Source organism: Oryctolagus cuniculus, chromosome 19 (genome assembly GCF_051225735.1).
Source record: "Oryctolagus cuniculus isolate XC-2025 breed Fujian yellow rabbit chromosome 19, ASM5122573v1, whole genome shotgun sequence".
NCBI classification, from domain to species: domain Eukaryota; kingdom Metazoa; phylum Chordata; class Mammalia; order Lagomorpha; family Leporidae; genus Oryctolagus; species Oryctolagus cuniculus.
This window is the reverse complement of record NC_142885.1, coordinates 60339166-60362064: the sequence shown is the minus strand read 5'-3', so window position 1 is coordinate 60362064 and position 22899 is coordinate 60339166. Positions and strand designations below refer to the sequence as shown.

Genomic DNA, 22899 nt, shown 5'->3' with positions numbered 1-22899 from the left:
TAAATTTTATTTTTAAATTTTTAAAATTTATTTGGGAGGCAGAGAAAGATAGTTCTTGTCTGCTGATTCATTACCCAGATGCCCACAGCAGCCAGTTGGGAATTCAATCCGGGTCTCCCACTTGGGTGACAGGGACCCAAGAACTTGAGCTGTCATGCCTGCTTCCCAATGTCTGCATTGGCAAGAGGCTGGAATTAGTAGAAGGAGCTAGGGATCAGATCTAGGCAGGTACTCCGGTGTGGAGGCGGGCTCCTTAACCACTAGGCTGAATGCTCACTTGTGTGTGTTTCATTCTCAAGATTGTTACTTTCTTAATAATTTTTAAATTTATAAACAAGGAACAAGTTTCATGTATTAAGTGTCTACAGTTTTAAGAACATAATATTACCCTCCCCTCCCTCCTTCCCATGCCCCCACCTTCCTTTTTTACTTTTCTTTTAATTTTTACAGTGACATACTTCAATTTACATTATAATCACAAGCTTAACCCTCAACTAAGTATTCAACAAGCAGTAAGTAGAAAACCTTCCTTAAGAATCTAGACAAGGGCCATAAACAGTAATCAAATCTCAAAATATCAACTTTGCTCATATATATTAACCTTTTTTGTACTCTCATATATTACCACAAATCGGAGAAAACACATTGGTCTTTTGGGGATTGGCTTATTAGCGGCTCAACTCACAAAAGATAAGATATGGAATCAACCCAGATGCTGTCAACTGATGACTGGATAGGAAATTGTGGTGTATATGTACTTGGTGGAACACTACTCAGCCGTAGAAAATAATGAAATCCTGTCTTTCTCAACGAAATGGATGCAATTGATGACCATTATGCTTAGTGACATAAGTGACTCCTCCTTTTTTTTTTTTTAAAGATATATTTTATTTTACTTGAAATTCAGAGACCTGGAAGAAGCTCCTGGCTTTGGATTGGCTCAGCTCTGGCCATTGTGGCCATTTGGGGAATGAACCAGCGGATAGAAGACCACTCTCTCTGTCTCTCCCTCTCTCAGTAATTCTGCCTCTCAAATAAATAAATCTTTAAAAAGTGAAGTAAGTTATATTGATCTCTTGTATCAGGAATAAAGAGTTGGAGAATAAAGACTTGCCTATTTTAAGTTGTCCTTTCTCTTTTTCTCTCTTCGTTCCATTTCTTCTTCCATCCCTGCCTGAGAGAACTTAGGAGTAAATATGTTGTTTTGTCTGTTAAACAAAATATTTGTTTGATCTGTTTCCAAATGTTTACTTCTTAGTATTTAAATCAAATGCTAATTATAATTTAACAAAATTAGAGTTTGTTTTTAACACAGTATTTGCTAATTTTGGAAACCAGCCCAGCTTCAAATTAATTCTCTAATCAGTTATTATTCTCTGAGAATCACTTATTATTTTAAAATACTTGGAAAATACAGTTGTTGAAACTAAAAAGGCTTGGGTATTGGCCCTTTTACTAGGAGAACCAATACCACGTTCTAATTCTTTTTTAAATTGATACATAAATTGTACGTATTCTGGGGTTACCATCTGGTGTTTTGATGTGATAGTGCATGTGTACATTGAGTAATGTTCAAGTCAGGATAAGCATTTCTGTCTCCTCAAACATTCCTTTGCACTTTAATTTGTTTTCTTTTATATGGTAATTTAAATACCACATGTTTTAAGCTTTTGCTAATTCAAATTGTTATTTATAGATGAATAATAATATTTCACAAACACTGTTTACTTAAGGATTAGGTACAGTGTTTATTAAAGAATGCACCATTTTTGGAAGGTACTAAGTATGCAGTTTATTCTGTGTTGTTATGTTCATATAAAACCTATTCATTTGTGGGGCTGACTTTGTGGTGTAGCTGTCTGGCATGCTGGTTGGAGTGCCAGTTCAAGTCCCAACTGTTCTGCTTTGGATGACGCTCCCTGCCAATGTGTCTGGGAAGGCAATGGAAGAGGGCCCACATACATGGGCCCCTGCCACGTATGTGGGAAGCCCGGATGGAGTTCCAGGCTCCTGGCTTTGGCCTACCCTAGAAGTGGCTATTCATTCATTCAGTAAACAAGTAAAAACTCACATTGGCATTCTTAGAACCGTAAGAGTCACTTCCAGGGTGACAAGGGTTGTGATACAACAATTTGCCTGTATAATATATTGTCAGTATTTGATATATTTATACTACATTTTTGCCATATACTTAATAGCTACACATAAGAATACAAATGAAAACCCTGCTACAAGTTGTTTATTTAAAAGATTTGGAAAAAAAAAAAAAAAGAGTTGTAACCTAGGGTCAGAAAGATGTCCTCCATATGTGTAGTACGTTTACAGCTATAGATTTCATTTTCTTTTCCTTTGGAGTTTAATTACAGTCACACTTTGAACTTTTTTGCTAAAATGGAGTGGTGAAAGGAGAGTGTTTCATCTGCAGCAAAGCTCCCACACCGACTGCCTGTCTGGAAAGGGCGTGTCCTTGAGAACAAGGTTTGATGGATCCATCATTTGAACCCCAGTGCCCCCACAGTGCCTAATAGTGTGGACCCTCAGTATGTGTTTTAAAGACTTGCATAAGTGGGTCTTTTACAACTTAGCTTCCTATTCTCCATCTGCTTCTGTCCCCTATATCTGTCTCTTCTAATTATTTTCTCCAACCCCTTTGCATAGGTCTTGTCTTATTGCAGTACATTGGTGTATTAGTGTGGAAGGAGTTTGGGTCCTGAAGTTGAAGATCTAGCTTTGATGCTAGTCTCTACAGTTTGCTTGATCTTTCCAAACTTGATTTTTTCATCTATAATGGGAATAATGAGGACTGGCATTGTGGCGTACCTGGTTAAGCCGTTGCCTGCAGTGCTTGCATCCCATATGGGAGCCAGTTCAAGTCCCGACTGCTCCACTTCCAACCCAGCTCTCTGCTATGGCCTGGGAAAGCAGTGGAAGATGGCCCCAGTGCTTGGGCCCCTGCACCCACATGGGAGACCTGGAAGAAGCTCCTGGCTTTAGCCTGACACAGCCCCTGCCATTGCAGCCATCTGTCTCTCCTCTTTAACTCTGTAACTCTGACTTTCAAATTAATCAATCTTTAAAAAAAAAAAAATGGGCCCATCGGAAAAGATGGTGCCGGAGACCACACGGAAGGACCTGTGGCGCCTGCTTGCTTGTTTGCTGTGTTCACTGCACAAGACTAGCCAGTTTGAATAGGGCAGTTGTGACAGTTGTGACGCATACCTACAGATGAAGGGTAACAGATGGTCTGTGACTGTACCAGCTCTTCCTGTGGTGGAACCACTGCCATGATGAATCTGGGATGGCTGGGTCTCCAAGTGGCAGCAAGTCAGTAACTTTTTAAACCATGTGTGTATGCAGTATCGGTCACTGGTTGCCTGTCCCAAGGAATCGTGTGGTCGCTGAAAAAGAAAGGAGTGGCCTACAAATCCAGAGACATAGCCATAATGACTTAGGCAAGATGCAGGGAAGCCAGCACCTTTGCTCTCCACCTCCTGTCTCTGCTCATTTTCTGTTGTGGAAGTAAATGGGCAGAACTTCAAATATTCCCACTGTCTGACTCTGAGACTCAGCAGGCTCTTGAATGAACAGTGCATCACGTCCCTGGGCCCTTTCACTGTATTTGGACCACTGCTGGGGGTGGGAGGGGTTTGGATTGCTAGAACAACGGAGACTGAATGGAGGCAAGAGTAAGATGCTGGTTTTCCTACCCAAGACCAGGACTGTGGGTCAAATGCCAATAAACAAACCCCTAGAAATTTAAAAGGCAGGGGGCAGAATAATGATACCCACAGAGAGGCCATCAAGGCAAAATGAGTGAAAGCATAGAATTCTAAACTTAGTGCCAACCTGAGTAAAAATGCACTAAATAGTCTTATCTTTTCAGTTGTAATTGCCATTTTTCAAATTAAAATACTGGATCCCAACGCCAACATAATTATTTGCTTCTGACCTCTCTTACTACTCATTGAGCAAATGATCTGTCCTGTCTATAAGATCTGGGGTCCACCCCAAACAATTAACGAAGTGTGGGGAAAGAGTTGAGAAGCACTTGTACTAGACATTGGTTCTAAGATAGCTTTCAACTGAAATACTCCTTTGTTCTAATGTAAGAGCATTCAGTTTATCAAACCAGGAATTAAACTGGGGGACTGGAAACACTATTCATGATAAAGAATTTATGAAAATTTTGTATCCTGATAGTGAAATAATATTTGTATAGAGACATGTAACTTTTTTTTTTTTTTTTTTTTTTGACAGGCAGAGTGGACAGTGAGAGAGAGAGAGAAAGGTCTTCCTTTTGCCGTTGGTTCACCCTCCAATGGCCGCCGCGGCCGGCGCGCTGCGGCCGGCGCACCGCGCTGATCCGATGGCAGGAGCCAGGAGCCAGGTGCTTTTCCTGGTCTCCCATGGGGTGCAGGGCCCAAGCACCTGGGCCATCCTCCACTGCACTCCCTGGCCACAGCAGAGGGCTGGCCTGGAAGAGGGGCAACTGGGACAGAATCCGCGCCCCGACCGGGACTAGAGCCCGGTGTACCGGCGCCGCTAGGCGGAGGATTAGCCTAGTGAGCCGCGGCGCCGGCCGAGACATGTAACTTTTAAAAAAATATTTATTTTATTTGAAAGGCAGACATAGAGAAATAGAGAGAGAGAGAGATCTTCCATCCACTAATTCATTCCCCAAATGGCTGCAGCGGCCAGAGCTGGGCTGATGAATCCAGTAGCCAGGAGCTTCTCCCGGGTCTCCCGCATGTGTGCATGTCTTCTGCTGTTTTCCCAGGTTGCATAATCAGGGAGCTGGATCGGAAGTGGAGCAGCTGGGACCTGCCCCATATGGGATGCTGGCACTTCAGACGGAGGCTTAACCTTCTGCACCACAGCACTGCCCTGAGACATATAACTTAAGAACTGCTAATGTTTGGTTCTGCACTGATTGTTAAGGCCGAGCATAGTCAGACTGGACGAAGTAGTCCTTGATGCCATTATTTTTTCCCTTGTAACACAATTGGGAGATGAATTTTATTCATGGAAACGTTTAGGCAGATTTGATAATGAACTACTGATACCCATAGAAAACCTCATATAGAAGAGAATAATGCAGAACTAACAGTATATAATTTAAAAAATACCTTCATACATACTCACACAGTTGATGTGATTTTTGTTCTTATAAATTTGAACTTTAATATCATGTATTGATAAATTGCCCCCAGAAGCTTTGGGTGAAGAACAGGTGAAATAATAACCTAGAGTTGATATCATTTATCTACCTAATCAAATAACACTAAGGTATAGTTTTTGAAAGTGCTTTTGATTCAAAGTTTTCAATTCATTTGATTGTGGGACTTTATTGTAAACACTTTTTTTTTAACATAGGGAATTAGTTTGTGTGGTAAACTTTGACTTTCTTGATTAACTCTGCTCTTTTACCTTGCTTGAATTTAGAAATTTATTTTTCTGCCAGGTATTTTCCAAATGTTGTAATTCATGGGCTCTTGAAACAGCAAGGACAACAGTTTGGCTGGGTACAACATTTTTTGATGGGTATATTTGGAAAAGCTACCTATTTTCATTTGGCTGATGTTAAACTTCTGAAGACCGATGTTGATAACCTTTGTACTCGTTCATTATTTAGCATTTCTAGTGTTTAACAGTGATCATATGCCATAGCATTTACTAGTATTTTGTGTAACTTAGTTACCTGAACAACAAGGTACAATGGAAAGAGAGTTAGCTTTGGACTTCAAGTCAGTTCAAGCCAAATGCTAGCCATGTTTTAGGACCACGTTAGCCCAGTAGCTCAGCATCTTTTTAAAACCAGGATCTTTATTCTTGGTGTTATCTTGCCTCTATTCAGAAAAGCAGGAATGAGTAAGTGAATGGAAGAAGAAGTTAAACTGCAATGCCCCTTGATTTTTTTTTTCTGTATTTTTTTTGTCTATCTCTTGTCATAGTAAATGTGAAATAGTTTGCGTTCACAAAGCAGAAGCCATATATCAGATTGATTTTACTAGTATCGACTGCTTTTACTTAATGCTGAAAAAAAAAAGGATGTATTTGTTTCATTTTGGAATATAATATTGAGATTTGTAATAACTCCCTATTCATTCATTCAGTCAGTTCTAGACAAATTGTTCTTTCACAGTTTGTCCAATTAAAGCTTGTTTTACATTCATATCTAGATTATGACCCAATTAAAGACCGTGTTCTAATTTCTTTAACATCTCAATTATTGACTTCTTGACAGAGTGTTTTTCGTATTTGGTGGTGGATTTCATTTTCAAAAGAAAAATTTTAAGTAGTTAAGTAGACTTTAAGATGACAGCTTGTAAAATTCCAGAATAGGTAGAGTCTATATTCCATCAAGAATATTCATGAATTTTAAGTTAAAGGTTTTTTTAAACCATGTTTTTTCCCTTTGCTACACTTTTGTAAAAAATTACTTAGCTTATAATTTTCTTAATTTGGAAGGATGTGTGGGAGTTTAAGGTGAGTGTAATGTCAAAGCATAATAGATTGAAAAAAATTCTTATGTGAAGAAAAGGTAGTACTGCATGAAAATATTTTAAAATCTACGCCTAAAAGATCTTCCAAGTCATTAGCACTAATGTTCAGAGTTTGTACATCTTGCCATTATAAAGGCGTTATAGTGCTTGTATCTTAGATTTAATGTGGTGTGAACAGATTTTATTTTGTATGAATAATTTAAAATGGAAATTCAGTTTTGAGAAAATCTGGGAGTCATGTTTTAATGTTTCTTAGGGAAATAAGTAATTTTACATAAAAATTCACTAACCTAACACATCTTTTTGAAATCTACTTTGTTTATATTAATATAGTCATTACAGCTTTCTTAGACTTCCTATCTTCTTATCCACTTACTTTTACCTTATTTGTATCCACAAATGTACAATATGGCACTTCAAAAGCATTTTTTTAGAGTTTTTTTTTTTTCAACCCACTCTTGATCTCTGTCTTTTAATTAGAATTTTTAATCCACTTACATTTAATGTAATTACTAGGACTGGATTTAGTGCTACAATCTTGTGTTTCTTTCTTTTGTTTGTTTCTAAATTCTTCCCTTTTTGGTGTGCCATTTTAGTTTCTCTATTGGCATTTTAGTTAAAACTCTGTATTTTTAGTGATTGTTTTAAAAAGAATTAGAGTATACAACCCTAACTTCTCAGTCCACTTAAAATTAGACTATTTGCTTGCAATGGATAGAAATGTAAAAGAATTGACTATATTACCTTTCTCTTATTCTTTATGTCATATTTGTCATATATAAAGGAGACTTCAAACATTTCTTCGAAAATGGAATTTTTGAAAAATCATATTTAAGGCCGGTGCCGTGGCTCAATAGGCTAATCCTCTGCCTGCAGCGCCGGGCACACTGGGTTCTGGTCCCGATCGGGGTGCCGGATTATGTCCCAGTTGCTCCTCTTCCAGTCCAGCTCTCTGCTGTGGCCCGGGAGTGCAGTGAGATATGGCCCAAGTCCTTGGGCCCTGCACCCGCATAGGAGACCAGGAGAAGCACCTGGTTCCTGGCTTCGGATCAGCGCAGTGCGCTGGTCACAGCACGCCGGCCGTAGCGGCCACGGGGCGGTGAACCAGCGGCTAAGGAAGACCTTCCTCTCTGTCTCTCTCTCTCACTGTCCACTCTGCCTGTCAAAAAAATCATATTTAAGTATGAAACTTTGTATAATCCATGCATAGTTTTATTCATAGTACATATTTTCCATGAGCTTTTTGAAGACCTCTGTATCACTTCTATATTATAAGCCGCACAATAAGATGTAAAATTTTTACTTTCATTGGTAACATTATAGAAACTAAGAAAAAAACTAACCTTTAGTATTTATTTGCATATTTACCAGTTATTATGCTTTTCATTCCTAAAAATCCAAGTTTCCTTCTAGTATCACTTCTCTTTAGCCTGAATAAATTCTTTGAGCATTTCTTGTAGTTTCTTCTAGTGAAAATTTTGCCTTTGTTATCAAAAGGCGTTTTCATTGAATTTGGAATTCTGATTCATGAGAAACTCTGGAGTCTATTAGGTAAACGGCTGAACTAATTTTTGCATTCTCTGTGTTTCATGTGGTGAGCAGTCCTTAAAATTTCAGTGCAGTCCTTTTTACCTGAGGTAAGCTGCATGGAATCCGTCTGGCACATGCATCATTCAAGGATCACCAGTGACTTGGGGCACAGCTTATATACAGTATTTAAGCTCATGCATTTTTGGGAACTAAATAGGCCGTCAAGAAATAGATGCACATATCCATGGCTGCTGGACTTTCAACAAAGGTGCTACAACAACAGAAACATCCATAAAAAAAGAAAATTGAAAAATTATACCTTATCAAATTAAAGATGTGCTGTGCACAAACCCTATTAAGAGTGTAAAAAGATAAGACATAGACCAGGAGAAACAAAAATGACTTAATATTCACAGATCACATATCTGATAAGTCATTTTTGTTTAGAATATATAAACAATTATTAAAAGTTAACGTTGGAGTTTGTGAACTGAAGAGGCTCCCATAGCCTTGGCAGCTCATGACAAGAGCCTCAGGTGATCACTGACATCAAAAATAAAAGTGTCAACTGTTAAATCAACAACAGGAGTCACTGTGCACTTGCTCCCCATGTAGGTCCTCTGTCCTTAATGTGTTGTACTATGAGAATTAACGGTAAAACTAGTCTTCAAACAATACTTTATACTTTGTGTATCTGTGTGAGAGCAAACTGTTGAAATCTTTACTTAGTATAGAGTTGGTCTTCTGTATATAAAGATAATTAAAAATGGATCTTGGCCGGCGCCGTGGCTCAATAGGCTAATCCTCCACCTAGTGGCGCCGGGACACTGGGTTCTAGTCCCGGTCGGGGCGCCGGATTCTGTCCCAGTTACCCCTCTTCCAGGCCAGCTCTTTGCTGTGGCCTGGGAAGGCAGTGGAGGATGGCCCAAGTGCTTGGGCCCTGCACCCCATGGGAGACCAGGAGAAGCACCTGGCTCCTGGCTTTGGATCAGCGTGGTGCGCCGGCCACAGCACGCCAGCCGCGGTGGCCATTGGAGGGTGAACCAACGGCAAAAGGAAGACCTTTCTCTCTGTCTCTTTCTCTCACTATCCACTCTGCCTGTCAAAAAAAAAAAAAAAATGAATCTTAAGAATGAGATGGGACAGGGAGTAGGAGATGGGATGGTTTGCGGGTGGAAAGGTGGTTATTGGGGGAAGAACTGCTATAATCCAAAAGTTGTACTTTTGAAATTTACATTTACTAAAAAGAGTTTTCTATTAAAAAAAACTATTAAAACTACATAATAAAGAAATAAACCACCTAATTTTAGGAATGAGCAAAAGATTTGATTGGATACTTAGCCAAAAAAGATGGAGAGATGGCAAATAAACACACTAAAGATGTGCAGCATTGTGAGTCATTAAGGAAAGGCACATGAAAGCCAGGGGAGATTCAGAGCCTGGGTACTGACTCACTTCCAGACAGTGTACACCCTCAGAGGCAGCGAGAGATGACTCAAGGTCTTTGGACCCCAGCCACCCACATGAGAGACCTGGATTGAGTTCCCGGTCCCTAGTTTTGGCCTGGCCCAGCCCCAGCTGTTCCAAGTATTTGGGAAGTGAACCAGCAGATGGAAGATATTTGTCTATATCTGGTTTTCTCTCTGACACTCCACCTTTCAAATACATTTTTAAAAATTTTAAATATTTTTAAAAGCAATATGAGATACCACTACATGCCCATTAAAATGACTGAAATGAAAAAGATCAGCCGTATGCAGTATTGGTAAGAATGTGGAACAATTGGAATCCTCAGACTCTGATGGTACAAATGCCAAATGGTATAAGTGCTTCAGAAAAAGTTTGACACTTTCCTAAAATTTTAAAATACAGCTGCCATGTAATTCAGCCATTCTACTCTTTGGTATTTACACAAGAGAAATAAAGGCTTGTATCTAAATAAATACTTGTAGTGTTCATAGTATCTTTATTTGTAATAGTCCAAAACTGAGAACCACCCACAAGTCTGCCAGGAGACAAGTAGCTGAGTTAACTGGGATGTGGATTGCCACTACGAAAGCAGGCAGCGTCTGATCGTGTGTACAGTGCCACCTAGCACAGTCACAGCGCTCTTGCCGCCTGTTGTGGAGTCCCTAAGCCAGTGTCACATATACATACTTAAGGGTTTTTCATGTGTCTTTGATACTTATTTTACTGATTTCTGAATTAGAATGGGCCAGGTTATATGCTGTAGTAACAAACCCAAATCTCAGTGACTTTAAATGGTTTCTCTGTCATGAGCTACAAAGAGAAATGCCTTATTATGAAAAAGCAAGGTATGGATTGCAAATACTTTTTGCACCAAAGGGAACTTAGCTGTTAATCCCATTGTCCACAAACTTTTTGATGTTTCCATTGGTGTCTACATGAGTTAGCTCAAAGTGCTGTTTCTTGTTCTCACTTTGAGTCTCAGGCTTCTGGAAGCACTCTTATCTGTAACATTGCCCATTGCTGTGAATGCTGATTTAATTGCTTTATACGTAGGAGTTCAGATGGATTTTCAAGCCAGACTGCTCCTTTGTTTTCATCAGTGTTAGTTGACTTTCTTGTCATTTTAGCATGCATTAAGAACAAGTAATGATATCAATACCTATAACTTTAATTGTAGTATAAAAATTATGCAAAATATCTTTGAATTTTGATTTACCTTTTAAGGGCTTTTTGAGATGGGAAGTATATTATACCTCTTTGTTGGACAGGAACCTGGATTCAGGAGAATGCCAATGAATTGGTAATGGCCACACAGCAGTAAAAGTGGTCTACAACCCAAGATTCTCATTTGGATAGTTCTGTGCAAATTAAAGAAAATAAGCGTACTGTCTACTTATACGTTCTTTATTTTGGCAGTCTCTTCAACAGGCCACATTCAAGAGGTGACTTGACTCCCTTTTGCCGGTGGCTGGAGCACAATGGATCACGCAGGGGCCATAGACACCGAGGATGAACTGGGACCGTTAGCCCATCTTGCTCCAAGTCCTCAGAGCGAGGCCGTGGCTCATGAATTCCAGGAGCTCTCCTTGCAGTCCAGTCAGCACCTACCCCCTCTAAATGAAAGGAAGAATGGTGAGTTCTTGAGCATGTGCACTGTAGATGTATCGTCTGTTGAGCCCTACCTAGTCCTCTTGGTAGTGAGTTTTTTGTCCATTACATTCAGCAAGCAGGTTGTTTGTCCCAGAGAAGGCCCGCATAGAGGTGTACTGAACGGTTTTAAGGGACAGGCAGAACTGCATTTTCTGTCTGGATGTATCAGTATTTCCCTAAGCAGTGTCTTTGGTAGTAAATGACCTTTGGAAGTCAGCTTTGGATTTAACCGTCTTAGCACAGCAGATTCCCTGCTGCGAAAGTGTTGGGACGCGACTTCCCATCCTGCTACCACGGAAGTAGCCTGTGGGTAGAGTGTGTTCTCCCTCCGGCCCCATCTCCAGTGTGGTACATCAGTGAACGTTAAGAGGCAAGACCTTCTTATCTGAGTATTGCTTAGATTAATGGGTATAACGACCAGATTCTCAGTCTTGGGCTAGTTTATCCTTGTTTGCAAAGTGAGTATTTTCTGTTCTTTCTTATTTGTTCAGCATATTTTCATTGATCACAGAGGCAGCCCAGAGTTTCTGGAAAACACAAGATTGTCAGTTTTTAACATAAATGGAGAGAAATGATAGACACTTATTTTTAATACTTAAAAAGCAAATACAATATAATGTTAAAATTTAAAAACACTTGAAACACACATAATTAAAAGGTAGATTTAAGATTTTCAACTGGATTTACTATCCACTATTCTCATGAATCTTGTATTTGCAAATATATTTTTTTAATTTCCATTTTGAAAAGCCAGAAAGAAATCAAACTCTTCACAGAACACGTCTATGTGCCTTGCTAGTGACTCTCTGGATTCTGAGTGTTTCTCACTCCTTCTCATTATTGATCTGCTCTTACTAAGGAAAACACGTGAAACACATACATACTTCTGTTTTTTAGTTCATGTCTTTGACATTTGTTCTTCCTTCAGGTGACATATGTTTGACCTTGTATCTGAATCTTGTTGCGGGCATAAGCCCTGACTGTTCAGATTGGTTTAAAGCAGCATCTTAGCTGGTGCTGTCCATGCCTCCCAGACCCTGTGGCTGACCAGTGATGGCCTGCAGGTCTTCCATCCTTGAGGAGCCTGGCTTAACCATAGACAAAGGCTGAGAGTACAGCCACACTTACTGAAACATGACTAAATGTGTTCACAGTTTACACAGGATACCTGCACCCCTCTAAAATCCAAATAATTACCTTGAAAGAAAATAAGATGTGAGCAGGTGTAACAGCAGAATACACAGCTGCTCACAAAAATGGCCATCTGCAGCAGGGGAAGGAAGTTGTGTGGGAGAGTTTATACTTTCCAGCCGTCTGCTCCTCCTGCTCCAGCTCACCACATTCTCGTGTAAAGCTTCACAGCTAAGCCTGAACACGGGGTAGTCCCCCCTTAGAAACTTTCAGAGAGGTAATAAAATGACAACAGTGTAAGCTCATTAGTTACATTTTATAAGCAGTGCAGTACTGTAGAAGAGTTGCTTTTTTTAAAAAAAGATTTATTTCTTTATTTGAAAGTCAAAATGATAGAGAAAGAGTTCTTCCATCCACTGGTTCACAACAAATGGTCTGAACCAGGCTGAAGCCAGAAGCCTGGAATTCCGTGCAGGTCTGCCACTTGAGTTGTGGGGTGCCCAAGTAATTGGACCATTTCCTACTGCATTCCTGGGCACATTAGCAGGAAGCTGGATTGGAAGCAGAGCAGCCAGAACTTGAAATGGCACTCTACTGTGGGATGCTGGCATTGCAAGTGACAGCCTGTACCACATCCACTGTACCACAATGCCAGCACCAGAGAGATTGCTTTAATCTCTCATAGTTTATAAAAGCATTCCACTCAAACTCTACACCTGAATCTTTGTAGTCAGTGTTTTTATCACCAATAGAATCCCATGCATCATCCATCTAGTTTTAATTTGTAGATCATATCTTCATTTCTCTTTTGTTTGGGTTAAAACAGTTTTTAATGCCTGCTTTATCTGACTTTGATAATTTTGTCTCACTCATAAGTACCTTTCACAAAACTGTGAGACTTTTATTTAAAAAGTTGTTTTACAGTTACATAATCATAATTTCTACAACATGCTCATGTTTAACCTGGCATTGGTTTAACATTCGTGGGGTTAGTTCAGTGTAGCTCATTTTGTTGGTAGCTAATACATATACATGGTTTAAAATACTACAGATACATAGTGAAAAGCAGATCACCCTCACGGTTTTGTCCATTGCCTGCTATATTACTTTCTCAGAATCAACAATTGTTATTATTATGATTTTTTAGAAAATAATATTTGACTATTTTTAAAAAGCAGTTTTTAAAATGCTTTTTTGTAACATTATCTAGCACTTTCAGTTTTAAGGTTATAACCTTGCAAGAATTACTGTATTTTTTTCTTCTCATTCTCTAAGATATTTTTATAAACTTAAAGCTAGCCATGAATTTGTTGGTTTTTAAGCCAGTATGTTTTCCCCCAAGAGTCCTTTTTGTGTTAAATATTAAGTAAATAAACGAGCATCTGATAATATGAGATATTGTAAAAGGACTTAAATATGAGATAATCCCCTCTTTGGAAGTTAGAAGTCTTCCCTTAAATATGGGCATATGCTCTAATTTCACAATCGTGTTGTATTAGCCTAATTTGTATGTACAAGCCAAGGTATAAAAGAAGTCTTTGAATGAAATCTAGATATTGGGGAAGATGTTGATCAAAGGATATAATATTTCAGTTAGGAGGATTCAGTTCAAGAGATCTGTTTATAACATGATGACTTACAGCTAATAGCAATGTATTGTATTGAAAATCGCTAACAGAATAAATTTTAAGAGTTCTACCACAAAAAAATGTGTGTAAATTGAAACATGTTAATTAACTCAATATATATATATTTCAGAGAATATACATATTTTAAAACAACATGTTGATTTAAAAAAACAAATATGTTAAATAAAAACATGAAATTTGGGTTTTTGACAGTTACGTGAGCACAGTATATGCACATCATGTAATTTATGGATCAAAGGACTATAACTTCCTCACTTCAGTTTTTTAATGAATATTCATTTTTTGGGCTCTTCTTGGGTCCATGTTTCAATCATATCATTCAAAATGATCAATACATAGTACTTTTTGGATACTGATATTTCAGTTCAGATTTTTTTGGGGGTCATTGTACTTTATTATTCCTGAGCATTTGAATTTCACTAGTTAGAGCTATTTTGTAGAGGAAGTGGAAATATTTCAGTTTGGGATTAGTGTGTAGAAAGATCATCTTATTTAGTAGTTTATAAATAAACTTTACAGGGAAAATGAAGTTGACATTTAAGTAATGATTCCAGGAACTTCCCTTATTTTTAATTAATATTTATGTTGGTAGTCATAGTAGTGTGGCAAGATAGTCCCACTACTGGAGTAAATACAGAAGATGTTTAGTAAAGGCAAACTGGGGTTTTCCTGTATCCCTGAATGTGGCCAAACAGTTCTCAAATGGAACACGAAGGCAGCCCTGTAGGCAGCAGGCGTTTCCCAGCCACTGAGCCCGTCACAAGCAGATAGACAGACACAAGCCACGGCCTTTCCTAAAGCAAGCACAGATGGAGCAGAGATGCTGGCCTTGCCTTTTTTTTTTTTTTTTTTTACAAGTATTAGATCGGTCTTCATGTTTCACTATTAACTCCCTTCAAACGGTCAAACGGTCAGCATTGGGAGTCTTGGGGAAATCTGTCAAAAGTACTAGACAGGAAAAGCTCAGGTGCTTCCCCAAAGTAGGGAAAGGCAAGATTGGTGGAAACACCACCTTAGGCCTCAGTAATGAGTAGGGTTCTGCTTTTCTTATGTTAAACTTCGGTATTACCAGTTGCTATAGCTGTTATGGTTTGGAGCTTTTGGTCCCGTCTAGAATTTTTTTTTCCTAATTCTATCCATTAAACTTACTAAACACTGAACAGTTTTAAACAATCTCGTTCTGTTCCTGAATAATCACTTATTAGAGAGAAAATAATTTATTCAACTTGGTTGTACACAAGATGGCTCTTTGCTTTGTTTCAATACATGTATTAATATATTTACAGTCAAATGAACTTTGTCTAGTCATGGAACCCAGCCAAAGAAAACCGCTTGCCTTGCACCATAGAAAATGAATGGCATATGTTCATAGCTACTCCTTTCTGTGGGTTTTAATTTGAAAACATCTCCTCGTTCCTCATTAACCTGTTAGGTTTACTTTCAGTTCAGGTGTGTGTAAATGCACAAAGGTGGTAAGCGTTTGTCTTTGGCAAACTGTATTCCTTAGGCTGTACATAAATGGGCATGGCTGAACGGAGAAAATTCTCATAATGTCATAAATGGGAAAGAACTAAATACGTGCTGAACAGCCAAGAGAGACCAATGGGATTCTTGCTTTTCCCTTCTATAACTGGAGATGATAGAAATGGAAGATTTCCTGCAAATTTCTCTTGTCACTGGCTTTGCTATCAACATAGTTAGAATCTCGAGGACACTAATACACATTCTGATACATTTAAATAATTTCTTTTCCTGTTTCCATAAGTTAGACTATGTAGACTAAAAAGAAAAGCAAACTTGATTGTGATTTTTCTTAGTCAAATTTTAAATGTTTTTAAAAATTGAGCTTTAGGACTCAATACTAAACAGAATCATAAAGCTTAAAAAGCAAGGTGTTATCCTGCTGAGAACGCAGATGAAATTCTGTATTGATTGTGGCAGCTCTTAACCCTTCTTTTTTTTTTTTTTTGTGACAATGAAAAATAAGCCTTGTAAGTACCTTAACGGTTAGGTACTTTGTTTCCTAAAGGCCTTTATAAAGTCTCCTGTTAAATAGCATATTTTGTTCCACAATGTAAATAAGTACCTGTAACCCCACCCACTGCCTCTTTCTACCCTAGGGTTCTCATGTAGATCATTTTGTTGTTACTGAGAATTTAGTTTGCTGCAGCCTATGACTGAACACACCTGAGTGGGGTGTGTGGATGTGAAGGGATGGAGGAAAGGGGCTGTGTGTGTGAACTGATATTTTCCCACTTGTAGCTCACAGTGAATTCCATCTGCTGACAGCATCAGCACAGAAATGAGCCTGCTTTAGTTCCCCTTGAGGGGGTGAGTGGAGTTCACCCTTTCACAAGGGCATCCACAGGACCAGAATCCCAAATATAACACCCCCTGACGCGTCATTTTCAGCAGATAGTCCAGCCTTGAAATTGTGTCTTCTTGTAGAAGTGCCCTTGGGGTATATCAGATAACATTTATTAAAAATAAGACTTAAAACATGATAGTAATTAGTAGTTTAAGCCAGCGATGAAATCACATCATCTTAAATGTACAAAGATATTTGCTTCGAGTTTTTATAAGATTTTTCTAGTTTCTAGAGTCTTAGAAGCACATTATTTCTTCCATAGCTTATTTGAGATAATTTTCATAAAACTGAAGTTAAAAAGAGACAGATATTGGATGCCTGTTCTCTTTTATGTCTCAAAGAACCTGATAAGTATCTGGAGTGTACTGGAAAAAGTGACCCAAGATTATTTTCTTCCTGTGTGTAATTTCAGATATCAGTAATAAAGTACTGTTGTCACAGAAAGCAATAAGACAAATGCAGTAGAACAGCAAACATTGAAACTGCCTCTTTGGTTTGTAATGAATAATTACCCAGACTAATTAGCAAATGTTGTACCTGATGTTTGTCTAAGTCCTTGAAATCTGTCCTGTTGGCTCTCCTGCCCTCACCTGCTGCCCTCACTATTATTAACAGGAAGTGTAGTCTTTTGGGAGTCAGGACTCCAGCCTCCTCTGCTGACTCAGTCTGTGAGTGTGGGTAAGTCTAACCAGCTCTCTGTGTCACAGTGTGCCCATCGTAGTCTGCGCATGGTAGCTTCCAGCCCATGAGTCTTTCTCCTGGCTGCCCTTCCTCATTACATCATGTGTTCTTAGATCTCATCACTTTTGCCTTATTGCTTTTCATTGAGCAGCAGACACATAAAGAATGGAAGATAACTTCCATCTCAGTTAACTAATGAAATGTTTGATAGTTAGGAGTTAGTTATGTTGCTGTTTAACACATTCCTCATGGCTGTGTTCTTAAACATAATGCCAGCTCTCTCTCTTAGTCACTTCCCTCATATTTAAAAGGAAAGAGAAATTGACTTAATTTATATTATCCTCAAAAATAATGTATCTAACTTAGAATATGCAGTATATTCATTTTCATGGTTTTTAAGGGTTGGCAGTTATGTGTTAATATTTTTTAGTGACATCAGACTTTGAATTAAAAGGCAATATTTTAGCTTTTTCTAAAATCCAAATTATTCACATTCTTTTATATTGTTTTCACTAAGAAAATGCTAATAATTGAGTATCTGTTTTTGTCAAGAACTTTTTGATATGACCTCTGTGTGTGTTAAAGACATAATGAGAAAAGCAAAATGTCTGATTCACAACTTGCCTCTGGTTCTTGTAGGCTAAGTTTAAAAACTGACCAGTTGTAGGATTGTCAGCACTCTGCAGATTTGAGATTCATAGCTACAAAATAGAAGATCTTCTTTGACAGAAGCCTTTATCAGTTAAGAAGAATGTGGACTGGCGTCTGCTTGAGCAAACCACCGTCATGTTTTATAGAAAAGAGAAGTTTTCCACATCAGAACACTCAGCTCTTCCCAAAATTTTTTTGTTATTTCAAGGCATGAAATCATGATACTTTTTAAAAACTTTTGATTTTTGTTTATTTGAAAGGCAGAGCAACAGAGAGAGAGAGAGAAAGCATACACTTCTAACTGCTGGTTTGCACCACGATTGGCCACAGCAGCCAGGACTTGGCCAAGCCAAAGCTAAGAGTTTGGAACTCCAGAGTACTTTATTCGTATTGTGATTAGTAGAGAGACAGCGATAGAGACAGAAAGATAGAGTTACCGTCTATCTGCTGGTTCACTTGCTAATGTGCACAATGGCCAGGGTTGGACCAGAGCCAAACCTGGAAGCCAGGAGCCAGATAACTGAACCCAGGTGCTCTGTTGTGAGATGTGGGCATCTTAACCACTAGAAGAAATGACTACTGCAAGCAAACATTTATTGAATGATCTTGAGTCTCTTACCTTAAAATAATTCTTAGATGTTAAGCCTCTGGTACAATGTAGGCAGTTCAAAATGTAGTGTACACATAAAATTGCTGGATATAAAGATCTTTATAATTAATTCCCTTGACTATATATACAGAAAATTAATTTAGAAATGACTCTTGCAGAGGAAGAAGATCCTAGTTTAAAAGAATGCTGTGGAGTCAAACTTGGTAGACCTTCTTCTGTTGTACTAGATGTATGACATCATGCAAGCCTACGGGTAGGCTGTTGAGAGGACTAAATGAAATACAGCATTTGGACTAGTGTGTTTGCAAGGCATGCACTACCTACTTGGTCCATGTTTTGGTTACCCTGTTGTGTGTTTGCTGTGAAGGTGCCACAAATGAGGCAGCATACACAGTGGTTAAGAATACCAACTCTGGAGCCATCCTATCTGAGTCTAGATCCTGGCTACACCATTACTAGCTATGTGGATTTGAAAACATTAGTTATTCTCCCTTTCATCTGCGAACTGAGGATCATGCTGGTGGGATCCGATGCTTTGTAGGTTTGCTGTGAGGATTAGATAAGTGAATGCAAGTCAAGTGTATTGAATAATGTGAGCATATAGTTAGCCCCCTCATTATTTGTTATTAGTATGTATCATTTTTTAAACACAGCATTTAATTCATACTAAGTGAAAATAGTTTTTCAGGGTTTTGCCGTGGTGCTTTATAACCTACTGTTTATTTCAGTAGTCCCAATAACTTTTGCTCCCATTTTCCACAAGGATTTCTTTTTAAAGAAGTCAAATTGACATGCAATTTCTTAATGTCTCGTCACATACCGTCATAGCATCTGAAGAGCAGCTTATCTGACGAGTGGCGAGAGGGCAAACACAGTAGGCACGGATTTCCCATGGAGCTCGTTTCTCGTGGGCACTGCCAGTTCCCACAATCCACGCATTCCCTGGGCACCAGTCAGTGTCTGCGAGGAAGGATTTTCAAACACTAAAGCATGTGAAAAGACAAACAGGCCGAAACTCAGAGCTCTCTAGGGACTGTGACCTCCAACACAGACTCCATTCTGACATTTTCACAGGCTACTGGAAGGAATTCCAGCAGGGCCATTCCATCTGGGAAACTCCTAAACAGACCCTCTGTCATCAGGACTGGCTGACAGATTTTTCTCCTTATGTTCTTGTTCTAAAGAGATTAGGAGATGTGGTTGCTGGGACTCAAGGCATTTGATGTAAATTATAAATGCTATACAGAAGACTTTTGGTATTTTGAAGTAATAAAACAGTTATTTGTGATGTGGAAAGAGATTTCTTGTTCTGAGTTGTCATCTAACTTATCCTTTTTGATTCTAGGAAATCTTACGTGGTCACATTGCTAAATTAGTTTTTCTCACTAACCTAATCATTTAATGAAGAAATTTATTAACTTCAGAAATTATCTTTTAAGAAACAAATATATCTTAAAATACATGTTTGTATATAGTTACTTGTTTCACAATCACCTTAGGAATCTGTGAAAACAGCTCTGTTGTTCTAAAAAACTCTGAAATGATGGTGTGATGTTACTGTTCAGATGAGGTTTGAGGTCATGGGGATTTGGGGGCAAGTGCTGTAAATTAATTTATCCTCAAGTTTCAGTTAATCTTAGATGCCCTTAAGTATTTTATTGTGTATTATTATACATTTCTTTTTTCATAAAAAGAATGTAGTGCTAAAAATAAATGGGAAGAGTGGAATCCAAGAGATGAGGAGCTTGGGCCTCTTAAGGAAATGGATAATTAGGACTTGTTAGGGTTGTAGTTGGCTTCAGCTGTAAACAGCCTCATGGTTGTCCCCTCTGAACCCGTGAATGGCAAGTATGAGACTCCAGGGGCGAGCAGCACTCCATGCTGGAAGGGTCAGTCTCCTTAGGGAACTTTGTGTGCTTTGTCTCCTTTTGTACATGTTTCTTTCTGATGAGTTAATGCTTTATATTAATCTACAAGTTTTGACCAGTAAATATGAATTACATACAATCAAAAATTTCTTATGATTTGATGTCTGATTCTGTTATAGGAATGTAATATGTTTTAAATGAGTTTAAAAATGAGAAACAAGCAAGTAAATTGATTTACCAAGCCTCTTAAAACTAGTATTATATATAAATAAAACTCATTTGATCATATTCTAATAGTCTGTCAGAAACCTGGGACATTTTAAGTCTCCTTAGTTTAAAAGGGAAAAAAAAGGCAACAAAATATAAATTGCTTAGTAATTGGTCACAAATGGTTATTGAATGTATTAAAGAATTGTGTGGCTCTTGATTGATGTTTAAAATACAAATAAAATATGCTGAAAAAATATGTGTGTTACTGTTTTACTCAAGCCAAGAATAATAGTAATATTTAAACAATATGCATGAAACTGTTGCTTCTCTAATATATTTTCTGACAGATTTTCTGTATATATTTCTGTTAGTCTCTTCATATTTTTCTAGGAAATAGAATTTGTTTGGATAATGATTTGTTAATGGACTACTGAAATCTCTGGTTGCATTACCATGTTCTTGTTTATTTTGTATGTAGAAAGAGCATAGCTAGTAGGGTGTTTGCTGGGTGCTTTCTGAGCCCGCCACAGAAGCCAAAGGCTTACACCTAATAAAAGTTGAAAATTTTATTTGGATACCTGAACACCTAGTACACTTCAAAAAGTTTGTGGAGACTAGAACCAAAAATGTTTATTTTGCTGCAAAAATACTGAAATCTATGTGCATTTTTTTTCATCATGTGTATTTTCCACAAACTTTTTAAGATCCCTTCATATGTATAAATTTCAAAAATTTTTGCACCGAAGTATTTATCTCTTCTTTCCATTTTCCATGAACTCTGAACCATCCTCATATTATAAATTAGATTTTCCAGATAAAAGAATTTACGTTTATACCAATCAGATCAAGTTAGGGCCAAAAATTAAAATTAAAAGAAATCCAAGAACTTAGTCTTGAATTATGATTATCAGGGTCTAGTGGTTTTAGGAAGTATTTTGGTCTTTTGTCTTTTTTATCTATTACATTTTAACTATATGCTATCATAAGAATGTAGCGATTCCCTCCCCTCCCCTCCCCCCTCCCTGCTTCCCTCCCTTCCTTCCTTCCTTCCTTTTTTTTTCTTTTAGTTTTATAATCAGACTTAACAGTCCACTAAATAAATAAGTAACAAGTAAAAAGTAGAAGGACCATTGTTCTACAGGAATATAGACAAGGGCCAGTTTCACTCAATACTCTTGAAGGTGGAATGTTCTATAATTGTCATTTAGGTCCAGTGGGTTGGTGAAGTTGTGTTTGAGTATTCTATATCCTTAACTGATTTTCTGTATACTTATTGCCACCCAAGTACTTGAAGAGAATTGTTGAAAACAGGTCCTAACTACCATTCTGAATTTGTTTATTTTTCCTTAGTCATTTTAAGTTCTGTTAACTGTGTTCTTGATGAATTGACCTTTTTGCATTATGAAATATCCCTCCATGCTTGGTAGTGATCTTTTTCCTGAAGTCTACTTTGTTGGATATTACTGAAGCTCCTCTAAGTTTCTTATGCTTAGCATTACATGAGATAATTTTTCCTATGCTTTTAACTTAAACCCATGTGTGTCTTTATATTTAAAGTTGGTTATAGGCAGCATACAGCTGGATCTTTCTTTTTTAAATCTAACTGGATAGTCTCTGTCTTTTAATTATAATGTTTAGATCACTTACGTTTAAGGTAATGCTGTGTCTGGTATATTAGCTATTTATTGCTATGTAACAAATTCAAATCCAACAGCTAAACAAAACACATTATCTGTGTTCTCACAGTGTCTGTGGGTCAGGAATTCAGGCCTGACTTAGCTCTCACGAGCCTGCAGTTAGGGTGTCAGCCAGGGCTGGGTTTCCTCTGAAGGTTCCGCTCGGGAAGGATCCACTTCCAAGCTTACTTAATTGCTCTTAACCGGATGGTTTCTTGCTGGCTGTTGGCTGGAGGCCACTCTGCATTCCTTGCCCCCAGTGTGGCAGCTTACTTTCTTAAGGCTGGTAAGAGGGAAGTGTGCTAGCAAAACAGAAGTGATAATCTTCTGTAACACTCCCTCAGCACTGCCCGCCATATTTTGTTGGCCAGAAGCAAATTACTCAAGGGAAGAAGATTACAAGGCCATAAATACCAAAAGGCAGGGATCACTGGGGGCTGAGAGGCTGCCTACCGCAGTTGAGTTTGAATTTACATCTTGCTATAGCTTTGGTTTGTCCAGTCTGTTACACTCACCTTATTTCTCGTTTCTTACCATTTTTAAAGTGAATTTTTAAAAATATTCTGCTTTTGTTTTTACAGTGTCTTATTAGCTGTCCCTCTTATTCATGTGTTCATTGACTTTTTTGTAATGAAGGTCTAATATGCTGCTAATGTCATTTAATAAATTATTTACTGTAGATATTATACTTTTTTCTATGGAAGCTCCATTTCTCTTATATTTTCAAATAATTGTACGGTTATAACAACTGATTGTGAATTAATTTTATTTCTGTCATTCTGTTTTACTGGCAAATTATTTTCCTGTTAAAAAAGAATCCTACTTTCCTGCTCTTGGTAAGGAGGTTAGTAATCTTTATTGGATGTAACACTGTAACTGCTACATTGCTGAGTGTCTGGATT

General features: G+C 38.0%; 1 protein-coding gene and 1 pseudogene across 30 annotated transcripts in view; both read left to right on the top strand.

Annotated features, from left to right (window-relative positions):
* The window catches only part of MRTFB (myocardin related transcription factor B), a 295069-nt gene that overhangs the window by 169016 nt on the left and 103154 nt on the right, over positions 1-22899 (top strand). For 16 of the 30 annotated variants that reach the window (XM_089321819.1, XM_089321811.1, XM_089321808.1 and 13 more), the window contains 2 exons: positions 10920-11135; positions 16917-16979. In XM_089321819.1, coding sequence (XP_089177945.1) covers positions 10982-11135; positions 16917-16979 — 217 coding nt within the window. In that variant the 5' untranslated portion in view covers positions 10920-10981. The remainder of the gene's footprint in view (positions 1-10919; positions 11136-16916; positions 16980-22899) is intronic. The other 14 variants (XM_070064809.2, XM_070064810.2, XM_070064815.2 and 11 more) reach the window with 1 other exon arrangement.
* On the top strand, positions 2983-3580 carry LOC138847100 (transcription elongation factor SPT4-A-like; annotated as a pseudogene).